This window comes from Mastomys coucha, unplaced genomic scaffold (genome assembly GCF_008632895.1).
Source record: "Mastomys coucha isolate ucsf_1 unplaced genomic scaffold, UCSF_Mcou_1 pScaffold12, whole genome shotgun sequence".
NCBI lineage: Eukaryota > Metazoa > Chordata > Mammalia > Rodentia > Muridae > Mastomys > Mastomys coucha.
Genome location: NW_022196894.1, coordinates 33,020,878 through 33,036,840, shown reverse-complemented (window position 1 = coordinate 33,036,840; position 15,963 = coordinate 33,020,878). Strand labels below are relative to the sequence as shown.

The following is a 15,963-nucleotide window of genomic DNA, read 5'->3' as shown; positions in this document are numbered from 1 at the left end:
CATTTCACACTTGGGATAAATCCCACTTGGTTCTTATATAATTATTTTTATTTACTACTAGATTTGGTTTAATATATTGCTAAAAATCTCTGCATCTATGTATGTATTTGCTTATAAGTAAATCTAAAACATATACAGGACCCATATTAAGTAGATTAGAAACTCTGACCAAAGAAATCAAAGATTAAATAAACAGAAAACAATTCCACATTTCTAGAGGAAAACTCGATATTGTTGAAGTATCAGTTCTTTATGTGCTAATGTGTAGGTTGAAAATATCCCAGTCAAAATCCCAGCAAATTATTTTGTAGATTCAATAAAGTGATTGCAAAGTTTATATGGAAAGCAAAAGACCCAGTACATAGGAAAAAACAAAAACAAAAAAACAAAAGTTTTTATTCTGTATTCTCCCTAACAAAACTCAGAATTTTACTTCTACCACCAGATGAGTGGGAGGTCTTTCCATAGCAAGCAATTCTCCAGTCCCAGCTAATTTTACAGTTTAACTTGGTTTTAATGCTGTCTACTTAGAGTTAGGACTTACATGTTAAATCTCAGTCTCATGAGCTTACTTAAGATCCCAGTCCTATTCGAGACTGTACTGATAACCATCGGCTGGCTGCAAGAGAGCTTTGTACAACTCCCTCATCTGGTGTAGCCATTTGTTAGAGTAGTCCTACACTCAAACACTAATCATAAAGGTGGTTAATCATAAAGGACATTTTAAAGGATATAGATGAATAAAGAGGTACATACATAGGGAGAGGTTAGAAGGATCTAGACACGAGTTTCTGTCCTGGTGGAGCTGAGTTCATCACCCACGTCACAAGTTGAGATGCTCACCAACCTAGAAGTTCTGCCGACTCCATGGGTTAGAGATTTGGGGGAGGGTATGATTGTTACTGATGCCTCTCCTCTCTCCTCCTAGAAGACTGGCATAGAGACAGAAATTCCAGCCATCTAACCATGGTCATTTCTGTTATTCAGCACTGATCTAGGAGTCTATTAGGAGTTGCTTCAGAACAAAAGCTGTCCTCCTTATACAGGAAATTCCAAGAGATGGGAATTCTGAGTCAAATCCTTCTGTAACTCAGAAAACTAATTTCCTAATTCTCAGGAGTTCTCTTGACAGGACTAGTGCTAGAGATGAAAAGATATTTTTAGTACCTTCATTTACAAGGGTTTTAGGAGCCCTGTGTTAGGGACAGACTATTTATTACTACTTCATACCTTCTGATGAAAACAAAAGTTAGATTCACATTTCCCATCTTTAAGATGTACTGCAAAGCCATATACTTAAGACAGTATGATATTGGCAAAAGAATAAACATCACTGTGACAGAATTAAAAGATTAGAGATAAATTTACATCCATATAGCTACCTGATCTTTAACAAAAGAGCCAAAGCAAGTCAATGGAGAATGGACAGTCATTTTAACATGGTGCTGGAACAACAACAAAGCTACATGCCAAGGAATAAATCTGTAGCTATTACAAGTTGAATAAATAGGAATTTAGAGTGGGTCTTAGACCTAAATGTAAGGAACAAAACTTAAAATTTGTAAATTAAAAGAAGTAGCATAAGAGAACACTGGTATGACCCTGGAGTCTGGAAATGAGTTCTTAGGCACAATACCAAAGTGTTGTGAAGGAAAAATATGATGTTAAACATCACTACATCTATCAAAGTCTGTTCTGTGAGAAACTGTTAAAAGAATGAAAAAAACTCCAGGTGAGGAGAAGATATGTGGAAACTCCAGCCTTGACTCTATAGGGCTAGAGAGATGGCTTGTCAGTTAAGAGCACTTATTACTACTACTCTTCCAGAGGACACAAGTTCAGTTCCCAGCACCCGTCTTGGATGGCTTACAACTGTAACTCCAGCTCTAGGGAATCTGACACACCCTTCTGGCCTCCAAGAGGACCTGCACACTCATAATGTACAAACAACTAACACATAAATAGGAAGAAATCTTTAAGGAGAGGAGAGGGTGATTCTAAAATACAAGAAATCTTAAAACCTAAAACTAAGAATGCAAATCAACCTGTTAACAGTGGTCAAAAAAAATCAATAGAAAACCTCACCACAGAAGATACTGAAGGTGACAGACAGGCATGTGAAAAGATGCTTGACATTGTATGTCATTAGAAAACTGCAGGTTTAAAATATGATGCCACTAAACACCTGTTAAAAAATGCCCCAGCTGTTGACAGCTGACACTTCCTAATGCCAATGAGGATATGGAACAAAGGAATCCTCATTTGCTGCTAAGTGGGAGTGTAAAATATTACAGCCACTCTGGAAAACAGTTGGGCTCTTTCTCTCAGAGCTAAACATAGCTTTACTCTGTCATCTGGCAATATTGCTCTTAGGTGTCTCTCACCAAATAAGTAGAGCACTCTCAACATGTGTTTATATCAACTTAATTATGATTTCAAGGGAACAGCTATGGAAGGTGAGTGGTAAACAGTAGTAATCCATACAGTAGATGACCACTCAGTGATAGAAGAAATGGCTGTGAGTCACAAAAGTCAGAGACCTCTAAAGTGCATGTTGCTTGGTGAAAGCAGCTAACTTGAAAAACTACATCCTGGACACTTTCTGCAAGAGGCAGGCAGACCTACAGACAGTAAGTGCTATCGTTATGCTGGGATGGGGAGTTTGAGATTCTCGGGGCCGTGAAATGGTGCTTTGTGACTTAGTGGCAGTGCTTGCCATTGTGCATTTGTCCAAACCACAGAGCTTACAACAGGAAGAGTGGAAATTACCAGGTGGTAACGTGTCAGTACTGACTCAGCATTTGTGATGAATGTATCACACCAATTCCAGTTGTTACTAAAAACTGAGCCAGGATTAGGGAGATATATGAAGACTCTCTACTCAATTTTCTATATGACTAAGGCTAATCTAAAAAAATCTATTTTAGTTGGGTCTGTGGAATACTCCTTTAATATAGCACTTGGAAAGCAGAGGCAGATGAATTTCTCTGAGTTCCAGGCCAGTCAGGGCTACATAGTGAGACTATGTCTCAATAGACACACACGCACGCACACACATACTCGCACGCACACACGCAGGCACACATGCACACAAAAGTGTAATTTAGAAGCCAAGAGTAAAACAAGGACTTTTTCTTTGATGATCAGTCCAAGGAAAACTGGAAAGGGAGGCATGTTCTTACCCTGAGCTTTGATGTTTTGATGTTCTCCAGTGAGGTGCAACCCTACTTGGCAGCAGTTAAAAGTTCAACCTGTTGAACCTAGCCTGCTCTGAGAACATGATTAGGAAGGCTTCCTCTGCCTGTGGGGGTCTGCATAGGCCATGTGAGGACATTAATGTCCCAGTTAGAGTGGAGCATGGTTCAAGAATCTGATCTGTTTTAAGGTCCATATATAAATTCTGTGCCATTTTGAGAATGCCAGTGAAATACAGGTCAGGTCTATTGACCTTGTACACACTAGCCCCTGCCAACTTACTGCCCCTCCCCCATACACACATACCAAGAATCGTCTGGTTGAATGACAAGTTCTAATTTGTATAAACAAGCTCTGAAAGGATGGGAAGTAATACACACAGTGGGAACTGGCAGGTGGGGAAAGAATGGAGAGTGGCAGCAAGGCTTCACTAAGTGCCTCTGCATAGATGGCTCTTACTCTGAACCACATCAAATTGCTCATCAAGACAACTGTTGGGCTAGGAGTGTAACTTTAGTGCGAGAGCAGTAGCCTAACAGTACAAGAACCCTTGGTTCAGTCCTCAGCAAGGAAAAGCAGTTACTCTAGGGTAAACAGAAGAAAAAAATAACATCTTTTGTTAGTCCAGTTTAATAAGTAGATTCTTCAAGTACCAAATATTCAGACACAGGTAAATCTTTTATGGAACAGTGACCTGATGTTGGTCACGTTTTCTTTCCTTCAGAGTTATTATTGTTCACAGTTTACATGGTATGAAAAGTCATTTTTTTTTTCTTCACTAAAGACTTTAGACTTTAGACTTGACTTCTGGCTTATCAGTACCTTTTGTGCTAGGAATAATCTCTTTAAATCACAAGTTAAATAGTTCTTCCTGAAGCTTTCTCTGTAGAATTTTGTACAAATATTAAGAATTAATATTAGCCGGGCGGTGGTGGCGCATGCCTTTAATTCCAGCACTTGGGAGGCAAAGGCAGGCGGATTTCTGAGTTCGAGGCCAGCCTGGTCTACAGAGTGAATTCCAGGACAGCCAGGGCTACACAGAGAAACTCTGTCTCGAAAAGAAAAAGAAAAGAAAAAAAAAAAGAATTATCTAAGTAGAGTTATTCAGTTCTTGCTAGTGAAAGAGTTGAAAAAGTTGAATCAATAGCTTCCATATTTCTATAAAACCTAATTTATAAAGTAAAGGGTTTATTTGCTGGGTGTGGTGGCACATGCCTTTAAGATCTTTGTGAGTTTAAGGCAGGTATGATCTACATAGTGAGTTCCAGACCATCCAAGACTATATAGTGAGTCCCTGTTGTTAAAAAAAGAAGGAAAAATAAGTAAAGAATTTATCTGGAAATTATAACTCTAATTTAGTGGATAATTTCCTGATTGTGACTAGTATAGTAGATAGGTACTAATTTAAAGTTTGTAGTTTTATAACCTTGATTTGTAAATACTCAAAATAATAAAAGTGATTACATTTATCTTCTAGTACGCTACTTTATGCTTGTAACATGAATCAGCACTCCTGTCTGTTGCCAGTGTTGCTAAGAGATTCCAGATAAGTGTGCTGGTGAGATGGTTCTGCTGGTAAAGGCTCTTGCTGCGGGTCTAAGGCTGAGTCGGACTCCTGGGCCCCTAGGATGGAAGGAGAGAACTGACTCTTGCAAGTTTTCCTCTGACCTCCATCTGTTTGCTGTGGCATGCGTATGTGCATGCTTATGTGTGTATGCATATACAGACACAAAGTGTGTAGAAAATGAAAACATAAGACTTGGCATAAGTTTACTTATTCTAGATTAGTAACTGTTACTTAGAGTGATAAGGATTTATTAAAGTATGTAGCACCAAAGTTTTTCTTTGTTGTATGTGTATATATATATATACATATATATATATATGTATTTTTTTAAGTTGGTAAATTTGATTTCATGTTCACAGTAATGTGTAAATTAGATTATTTGCACTTGCTTCCTAGCTTTGTTCTGAGTTTAGAGATGTTAATAAGGTTGTTGTGAGTTGACACTTCAGGAATGCATAAGCTTTTATCACATTGTTTATATTCCATGGGTTCTTCTAAAGATCAGTTTTGAAATAAGGATAATTAGATCAAGGCCAAAGCAGAGGTAGTTTTCGTATGGAGTGTTAGAAAATGAATCCTATGACAACAATAGAAATGCTGCCCTAGAAGTCAGGAGACCTGTGATCTCTTTGCCAGTAACTAGCTTCATTGCAGATAGGATGCTGTGGGTCTCATCTCGAAGTGTGCAGGATGGAGGCTTAGACTGCACATGCCCAAGGACTATAGCATGCCAGTTCTCTAAGGTTTTCAGACTCTAGAATTGTTTGGAATACTTACTACAAAGCAGAAATGAGTTGAGAAGTCAAAAATACAGCTTGTAAATAAAGATTTAAGCACAGACTGACTCTGGATACATGCTTTGAGGTATTATAAATCAATTAAAGAGATATTTAAAATGGCAGTGTAAGTTTAGAAAAAAAATTATTATGTTATAGGACCAGTAATTAGGTCCTGTGATATGTTGTTGAAAGGCTATACATTTTTTCACATATTCTGTGGTTGATGTATTTACTATGCCCCATTTCTTTGGGGATGGAGAGTAGAGAGAAGTAGAGAGAAAAAGCCAGAAACACATGGAAAGGTTAACAATCATTTTTCCTTTAAGTAAGAACAACATGGGTTTCTTTGTATAATATGTCTCCCATACTCTGTGTGTGTGTGTGTGTGTGTGTGTGTGTGTGTGTGTGTGTTTTGAGGCAGGCTTTCTCTATATAGAGCTAGCTTTCCTGGAACTCACTCTGTAGACCAGGTTGGCCTTGAACTTAGAGATCTGCCTGCCTCTGCCTCCCAAGTGCTGAGATTAAAGGCGTGTGTCATCACTGGCTAGGTTGAACATAAATTTTTTTTTCCCCGAGAACATAGACTTTATAATCAGGAAAAAGGACTTAAAAAATAAGCAGTTGCCAGGTGGTGCTGGCGCATGCCTTTAATCCCAGCACTTAGGCGGCAGAAGCAGGTGGATTTCTGAGTTCGAGGCCAGCTTGATCTACAGAGTGAGTTCCATGGCAGCCAGGGCTACACAGAGAAACTCTGCCTCAAAAAAAACAAAAACCAAGACAAAACAAAACAAAAAATAAAAATAACAATAGAAATATAAAGTTTAAAAACAAAAAAGGTGCTGGAGAGATGGCTCAGCGGTTAAGAGCACTGACTGCTCTTCCGAAGGTCCTGAGTTCAAATCCCAACAACCACATGGTGGCTCACAACCTTCTGTAATGAGATCTGATGCCCTCTTCTGGAATGTCTGAAGACAGCTATAGCTACAGTGTACTTGCATATAATAAATAAATAAATAAATAAATAAGCAGTTTAATTCAAGCTTTTGAATTAAAAAAGTAGAAAGGCTTCGTGTTGATCTGCCTGCCTCTGGGACAGAACTGGCCTGAGCAACGTAGGAAGATCAATAGTCTCTGTTTCAAGATCTCACTAGGATAAGCCACTCTGCCTTGTGGACTGTTCTGTACCCAGTCAACTGCACTAAAGCAATTTACTCTTCTTTCTGATATATAGTGATCCTTCCGCCCCCGTGGGCAGAGGCACATTTGGTGGCAGAGTGTTGTAATTCCAGCATTTAGGAAGCTGAGCAAGTAGCTCAGCAAGGGGATTGAGCATTTGAGGCCAGCCTGGGCTACATAATGAGACCCTGTAGGAAAAAGAAAATTATTTTTTCTAAAATAAGAGGTCTAGTGTAATGTCCCTGCATGGAAGAAAAACACTTATCCTGCCTTGGTTTTATTCTGTTCATTCACACAGTGCAGGAAGTTGAATGCTGATGGTTGGTAGGAACAAAGGACAGTGGGCGCATGGCTCTCTATTCTCACAGGTTCTGGCTGTTCTTCCTTACTGTTTTCTAGCACAGTAACATTATAACCAGGCCTGATCTTTCTTTTGGGGATTTAGCACACTCTAGTGGACAGCAGCTTTCAGTCACCACAGTTTTATTTATCATATCAGGTTACTTTATTAGGCAATTCATTTATTTGCTTCTGGGCAGTAAAGTTTGTCAGGTTGTTTTAAGTGGTGACCCTCATGAGCAGGAGGAACTTGGCCACTGCCAGGGTGGTATGCATTTTTGTGTGGCTGTTCTAGGAAGAAGAGATTGTCTGTGATATGAGGAAGCTAGCTTTTACTTCTCATCTTCCCTGGGGTGGCAGGCCATTGATAGGTGAGGCCAGGACACAGGATGCATGTAGTTTTCTTCAACTTCCCATTCCTCTGCCTTTTAAACTTAAATGTATTTTCTATGCATGGGTGCTTTGTCTGCATGTATATCTGTGTTCCACTTGTGTGCCTGCCTGAAGTACATGAAGTCAGGAAGGAAGCATTGGATCCCTTGGAACTGGAGTTACAAACCATTGTGAGTCACCATGTGGGTGCTAGGAATTGAACTTCTGTCCTTTTAACTGCTGAATCCTACCTCCAGCATACTCCTCCCTCCCTGTCTTACCATGTGTTTTCTATTTCTATTTTAAGACTCATAAGTTTTTATACACCACTTTGCAAAATGTTTGAGTGTGTATAAACATGAACATATCCTATCCTGGTAGATTGTTTTTGGCTTTTTTTTTTTTTAAGTAAGTACTGCCAGCAAAAAGGTAATCTTTATTCGTTTTTTACAGAGTGATGGTGAGGATCTTAATTACATTATTGCATTTTTCCTCGGGACAGCAGCCTGCCTTTACCAGGTAGGTTTCCTCCCATTTGTAACAAACACTTCCCCATTGCTGTTTGCTTCAGATGTCAAGTCTAATAATTGCCTGTGTATTTAAAATACATAAAAATGGTGTCTTAGTTATTTGCTTCTCCTATAATTTGGACCTCTGTTATCTTTGTAACCTATACTTCAATCTTGAGTTGTGGACAGATGTTCACAGGAGACTTACTCTTAACCCTTTCTCTGTGATGGGTTACTAGGGATGCCATATCATGTGTGTGCGGCAGAAAGGCTACTTCTAAATTGTCTAGTGAGAACCAGAGGACTTGTGCTCTGGAGGAAGCCAAAGTAGTATTTTAGGATTTTTAAGTAGATATGACTTTTTAGTAGAGGTGAATGGGATGGATTATAAGCAGAAGGACTGGCAGTTAGGAAACCAGTTAAGAGATGATTCTAGTAATTCAGATGGAAAAGAAAGGGAGCGTAAACTGTGGTGACAGCAGCAAGGCAGTGAAAGAAATATTGCCACTGAGAAGGAAGACCAACGAATGTGTAGACTACTCAAGGAGGCAGGTTCTATGCCTGGCCAGTAGGGAGATCAGTCACGGGAGAGATGGAAGAATGACCATTGGCAGTGACCCAAACTCAGGAATAATTGTTAGTTCTAAAGGAGCAAACAGGGTCCATTAACCCAACCTTTATGAGTGGCATATTCCTTTGGCTTCTATGGGAAAAAAAGAAAGAAAAGGTAGGAATATTTAAAGCTTGGCATGGACCTAAGACTACCCAAAATTTAGTAGAATTCTTTGGGGAAATACTTTGAAAGATATTTGAACTTTACATAAACATACATTATACATTTTAGTTTTAGTGGCTTCACTTTAAAATCTTTAAATTTTCTTAATGTTATCTTTAGAAGTCTTATTAAATTTGACAGATTTCATGAGGACAAATGATATTTCATACAGGTAATGTGAAGCCATGTGTTTGTTAATGGCACACAGTGTGCTTCAGTTTGCACAGTGTTCTCTTGAGGGTTTCCCACTTTAATCCTATACCCCTGTCATATAAGATTATTGTCTCATTTATAAAAATGAGGACAGAAGGACTCTCAGTATTATTCTGTGACAGCATAACGAGGAAAAGGGAGGAGCCAAGGGTAATGCTTCAGAGTTAGAGCACAGGTTCATTCCCCTATATCATGCCAGCTCTGCGCCTAACCAAGTCAGTAATCCTGTTTCTTTCTTTTTTTTAATTGTTTATACATGACCAAATGCTACAACACCATTTCTTTATCAGACTGTGTTCTTCCACTGAATTGCTTTTGCTCCTCTATACGAACTCAGTTGGTGTATTTTGTGAGACTTTCTGGATTCTGAACTAAACATTAGTTTGGTCTATTATCCTTCTACCACAATCATATGGTCTTTATTACCCTAGCTATATACCACCTTAAATTCAATTTTCCTAATAGTTACAGAATGATTTATATTGTCTATTTCAGTGGATGAAATTATGCTAGTTTGTGGGTTTTGTGGAAGTGGTCTATATTATCTAATTTATATGTATAGAATTGGTAGTCATGTTTCTATTTCTTTTTATCTGCAATGTTTATGATAGTGTTTCTTTTCTAATGTTAGTAATTTATATTGTCACAGTTAGTCCTGTCAGTTTCTGTGTCACTGATTGAACCAGCTGTTCAATCCATCAGAGTTTTTGTTTTGTTTTGTTTTTTGTTTTTGTCCCTCTTCTGTTTTTCTGTTTTCAATTTTATTGATTTCTGCTCTTGTTAGAAGTTGAATTGTGACCTTTCTAGTTTCCACTTCAGTTCTAGTTTTGTCTCACATGTTTTGAAGCCATGTAGTTTTAGTTCATGCAAATTTAGGATTGTTCTGTTGTCTTGGCAGTTTGATTCATGTGTTGTCATTGTCTTTGAAGTGTTTTTATATTTATACTTTTCCTTTTCTGATTAATGTGCATGACATATTCTTTTTCATCTTTTTACTTTTAATTTGCCTCTATTATTTGATGTAGTTTTCTGATAGTGAAATTGTTTTTTTAGTCTACTTTGCCAATCTCTTTCTTTTAGTTGCTGTATGTAAGCCATTTACATTTAATATAATTATAGATATATTGTGCTTTCTTTTTGTTCTGTTTTCATTTTTTATTTTCTTCTTTCTATGTTTCTATAGTTTCTTTGAGGTTTTAAGAATTCCACTTCAGGGTTGGCGAGATGGCTCAGTGGATAAGAGCACTGACTGCTCTTCCAGAGGTCCTGAGTTCAAATCCCAGCAACCACATGGTGGCTCACAATCACCCGTAATGAGATCTGATACCCTCTTCTGGTGCATCTGAAGACAGCTATAGTACACTTATGTATAATAATAAATAAATCTTAAAAAAAATTCCACTTCAATATTATCTATAGTATTTAAAAACCTTACGGATTTTAAGGTGGTTCCTTACTATAGGTAACAAACAATAGATACTTGTCATAGTCTGCTGTTGTCACTTCATGTTTAGTGAGATATAGACACATTATCTTCCTAGATGTTCTGTTGTCCTCTATTTATAAAACTTTTATTACTTCCTCATATATTTCAGAACGTATCAGACATTTATAATACATTTTTTCAACTGTGAAACATAAACTCAAAAGGAGAAGCCCAGCTGCCATACTTAGTCACATTGTTGCTACCATGTTGGTTTTCCTTTCTTCATATTTCAAGTTTTTTCTTCTTTTATTTTCTTTTTTGATTTAGAGTAAAATTTTAGCTGTGAAATATGTTTGATCAAGGTGATATCAACAGCTCTCATTGCAAGGCAATTTTTTTCTTCATTGCCTTTGAAAACTTCAGAGTCATCAATTAAATATTTTTTAATACAAGAAAAGCTCTTCTTTACAGTTGAAGTCCAATTAATGAATGTAGAAAGAATGATAGAGATAAAAAGTCACTATTAAATCACCATTAAGCAAACACCACTGTAATAGCTGATGCAGGCAGAGCTATCAGTGGGTGGCATGCATTCTCTTCAAGGAGTCCAAGTTGAAAGCACTGATAAAGCACACTGCCTGGCACCTCTGTGTTTTGGCAATTACATATGCTTAACTCAGTCTTGGAACACTGGACACATCCAAATTGAGGAACACAGCTCCAGCATAACTGATGAATATGTATCAGGTCTGTCAAGGTCATGAGGAAGAAGCTATTACAGGTTGGAGGAGATGTGACAGCTAAGTGCAGCACAGAATCCTGGGTGAGAAAAAGGCCCCTAATGGGACACAGGACAAAATCGAAGCCGATCAGTTAGCAGTCCTCACTGTGCTCATGTCCCGGTGTGGTGATTGTTCTGTGGTGATGTTGTAGTGACACCGTGGAAAACAGTACATTTCTGCTATTTCAGAACTCTTCCAAGTCAAAAGTTTATTCAAAGGAAAAATTGTGTCTTTAAAACCTTTATTCCACAGTGAAAATCACTCTCATAAAATAAATGCTTTTATTAGTTTCATATAGATAGCAATGGATTTTTTTTTTTTTTTTTAACATCAGGCAGGGTCTTACTGGATAGTTCTGGCTTGCCTGGAACTTTTTAGACCATGCTAACCTACAGAGATTCTCCTGCTTCTGCTTCTCAAGTGCTGGGATTAAAAGCATCACTCTGGTGTGCATTGTTCGGTTTTAAATATGGAATAATCTTCACTCATGTAAGAACTCATGTTTGGCAGGAACACCCTTACCTCCTCCCATTCTGCAGCCTGGATGCAGTTCACAGAGACTGCTGCTGCTTCTCAGAGACTTCATGAGTGTATTCAAATCCCATACTTCCCAGATAATAGATTTTAGGCACATTCTAGAAAAGGATCTATTCAGTCATTAAATTTTGTATAGCACTTATTATGTACTTGGCACTGTTCTAGACTCTGGAGATAAACAAATGAATAAGATAGGAGGTATAGATGGCAAGCAAAATAAACATGTTTGTAACATGTTGTGGGAAAAATAAAGGACAAAGGGGACAGTACTAGGGTTGGTGGGTGGGGAACGCTTCTTTTACTGTCTCATTGAAATAGCACTTTCTGTCATTCTTTGTCCCCTTTTCTACTTTCCAAGATATAACTGCTTTAAGTTAAATGATGAAAATATGCTAATAACACTCCGTTCCTCCAGTGGAAGCCAAAAGCCCAATGAATGCAATGGCTTTGTTCTGTCACAGCTGAGAAACAAGGCCCAACTCCTGTGGCTCCCCACTATCCCCAACCTGAGCCACTCCCCCAACTTAAACCGACCCCTCCCACCCCGCTGCTGTTTATCACACCTTCATATCTTAGACTTGTTGCTTTTTTTTTTTTTAAAGATTTTATTTATTTGTTAAGCTGTCTTCAGACACACCAGAAGAGGGCATCAGATCTCATTATGGGTGGTTGTGAGCCACTGTGTGGTTGCTGGGATTTGAACTCAGGACCTTTGGAAGAGCAGTCGGTGCTCTTACCTGCTGAGCCATCTCACCAGCCTGACTTTTTGCTTTGTTTACCCACTCAGATTCCAGTTGTGGACAAGTCCATCTCCCTCAGTTGTTTGTTGAGTTTTCTGTGCTTTCCTGGGTGTACATGGCACACACTGAGAGCCCAGGGGCTGAGAGCTGAGCAGTGTTTCTATCCTGGGTCCCTGTTACGATAGAGAATTTCTTCAGTTTGTCTTACAAGGGAGTTACCCGGTTGTACTTCCATTTAACATATGATGAAGAATGCTTTTCTTCTGAAAATGAAAGATATAGAAGGGACAATCTGTTTCCCTTATGAGCCATGGAACTTCCGTGATTGTATTTCTCCAAGAGTTTACATTACCTCTTTCTTCTTTGGGCACTACCTTCATTTTCTTATGTTTTATTCTGCTCTGTTACATATCTAATTCCTTCCCTGTAACCTAACCAACCTTGATTTTTATGTTTTGAACAGTGTTACTTACTTGTGTACTACACCAGCTGGCGGAATGTCAAGTCATTTCTGACTTTCGGCTTAATCTGTCTGTGCAACATGTATCTCTACGAACTGCGCAACCTCTGGCAGCTTTTCTTTCATGTGACTGTGGGAGCGTTTGTTACACTGCAGATCTGGCTGAGGCAAGCCCAAGGCAAGGCTCCTGACCACGACGTCTGACATCTCCCTTCAGATGGTTGCCTTTGCCTTCAGGGGAAGAAGGGGAGGACGGAATTAGCTGCTGCTGTGATGAAGAAACCAGTCACCATGTGGGAGAAGCTCTGCTTTCTTTCTCTGCCCGGCTTCCCCTTTTGTTTTACAAATCAGCCTGGCACGCCTGGTAAGAAAACTCCCACAAGAATCCTGCAGTGGACTGTCAGGCGCATCACAGTAGAAGAAGTTCAGCATCACTTGAAGACCTGGCAGGCAGTGCTGAATCCTCACTCTAGAGTTAAGCAAAGCTTAGTCATGGGAGGACCAAGCAGAAATGCTACAACCTGAGTTTGCCTTTGTGAGGCGTTAGAATAGACCGATGAAGAAGATGCTGCAGGAATTGGAAAGCTACGATCTAAAACAGCGACTGTACTAAGTATCAGATTATTTGCACAGTTGTAGTATCAAGAGTTTATGAAGCCTAGAATGGCATGAAATTGGTTTTTTTACTTTTCTGTTTCTGCCACCTTTTAACTCTGGAGATCACCTGGTGTGGGAGAGGGCTGTGATGTACATCTCTACAGTATCACAGGTCCTGACAACACAGTGATATGTGTTTTCTTTCTAGACCATGTTTATCATTTCTTTTGAAATCGCTAAAAATACACAATTCATTTGACTATTATGGTCTTCCAAACTCTTTCATTTGGGTACTATGTATACTATTATTTGCTTAGTTTCTGACCTTTAAAATCTTAAAGTATTTAACAAAGAAAGGAACCTTTACTCCAAGTGGAAAACCAGTATCAGTTTGCCAGCACACAATGAAATGCTAAGTTCTTACAAGATACTGATACCTACCAGGGCTCTAGACCCGAGTGGCACACTCATTGTAATAGTGAGAGGTGCTGCCTGGCACCAAAATGAGAGCCCCGTGGAATACTCCAAGGATAATGGAAAACTGCAAAGGCAGTGTCGTTTTCATGGTGATACAGCACTGGTTAATTATGGTTAGCTTGCACCCAGAACCATTTCATTTGTTCCAGAGGTGCTGAGTATGAGAAATGGGACTTCCCCTGACAATTCCTATTACTTAATGGTTTGTGGAGATAACTAGTATCCAGAAGAAGTAACACTCTTAGACCCTTAGGAAGATTATTCAAGCCATTTTGAATTCATAATATAGAAGCACAGCTTGATTCTGTTTGCAAAAATGTACAAGTCCCCTGGTTTGGAGCCATCATGAACTATTTGCCTTTGTTTTTAAAGAAAAGATTCCAAACAAGGAATGCGTAGGATTCTGACAATTTTATATCATCCCTCAAAACAATGGGCCTTGGTGTGTAATTCCTTCAGGGGCTGTAATTACTTGGTAGAAGGAGTCTATAGAGGGTCAGGTCACCGAACTGCCTCGTCTGCCTAACTCATTGCAGAACTGGAAGATCTTCGTAGCTGGAACCTTCACTGCCCCTCCATCTTAGAAAAATAAGGTAGAAGGAAGGCAGTAAGTGGATTTATGATGTCCATAGTTTATTTAAAACAAATTCCAAGTCTGTCTAGATTTCTTTTGTAACAAGGCTGCTGTCCAACAAAGTTGTCATGAACCTTCTGAGAGATGCCCCAAGGCATCACATGGACTATGTTTGGCATTTTATACCAAGTGGTTCAACTTAGGAAGGCTTTCTAAGCTAGTGGATAGAGCAGAAGAGATTTTTTGTACTAGTTAATCAACCAGGAAGTGTGGGCTTTCTGATTAATTGTGGCTTTACTATGTCTTAGTATTTGATAGCTCTCTTACTGGTTTGGTTCAAAAGCTACCTCGACATCATTAAGTTGTGCTGCAGTGTTTAGAATTTGAATCCGATCATCAGGGACACTTGAAAACTCACCAGTTATTTCTAAAAGCTTGTTTTTCTGTTTGTGTTTTCACCAGCTGTTTTGGGTTAAGATGGTGTTTATATCTTAATGTACAGAATGAAACAGCTATAAGTAATCTTTTCTATATACCACTGCCATCTTTTATTATTTGGAATGTGCACCCCTAAGAGGGTCCATGACTGCCATGAATGAGATTGTCCAAGAATCTCTAGATTTGTCATGGCCCTGGGGAACCTCTTCAGTGTCTAAGCTGTAACACCAATAGCTTACATTTGAAGTGCACCTTTACTCCTAAGTGTTCGCTCCCTCAGGATCCTTGTGAGGTGTGAATGGCTGGTTAATGCAATGGAGTAATCAGATCCCCGGCTTACATGTCACATAGCTAAGTACACGTGCTCTAATCTCACACCAGGCTCTTTGACTAGTGTGGGACTAATGAAAGGACTCTGTCTGTTTGTGACAACTGTCTTCTCAGTGTGTGTTAATGGATGTTTATCTTAATTTAGCCAGTTCTGAAATGCTGCCTGTTGATTGTGCCAAGAACAGATACTCTGTTGTAATCTAAAAGTATTTGTTTATTTTATTGGTCTGGGTTTGAAACATATTCATTCTGAGTCTTTTCCGTGAAAGAACATGTCAAGAAAAGCTACAAAAGACGGTGTTAACAAAAACTGAACAGAAAGGGAGACAGCCCAGAGCTGCCACTGGTGCTCAGAGGGTGTGACTCAGTGTCTAGAAGCTAGGGTCAGAGGGAGCACGTTAAACAGGGCTCTGTCAGATATAAAACACATTCCAGAAAAGGCCTCTTGTACTGATGAATTTGGTAAAAATGTTCTCACTTGGGGTCCTGGGAAGTGCTAAAATGAGCAGAACTCTTAAATAGACATTGTATTTGCATATTGTATAGATTATCTACTGGTCGCAGGCTTCCATTTCTATGTGTGTGCATGTGTGTGATTGTGTATATGTGTGTCTAAGGATTTTATTTTGTTCCTATAATTAAGAATTCTTGCCCTGAGCTAAGAACACGTACATATT

General features: G+C 38.9%; 1 protein-coding gene across 2 annotated transcripts in view; it reads left to right on the top strand.

The window, feature by feature from the left end:
* Positions 1 to 13,730, top strand: part of Sec22a (SEC22 homolog A, vesicle trafficking protein) — a 49,970-nt gene extending 36,240 nt beyond the window's left edge. For both annotated transcript variants that reach the window (XM_031363772.1, XM_031363771.1), the window contains exons 6-7: positions 7,882 to 7,947; positions 12,874 to 13,730. In XM_031363772.1, coding sequence (XP_031219632.1) covers positions 7,882 to 7,947; positions 12,874 to 13,074 — 267 coding nt within the window. In that variant the 3' untranslated portion in view covers positions 13,075 to 13,730. The remainder of the gene's footprint in view (positions 1 to 7,881; positions 7,948 to 12,873) is intronic.
* The last annotated feature ends 2,233 nt before the right edge of the window (positions 13,731 to 15,963 follow it).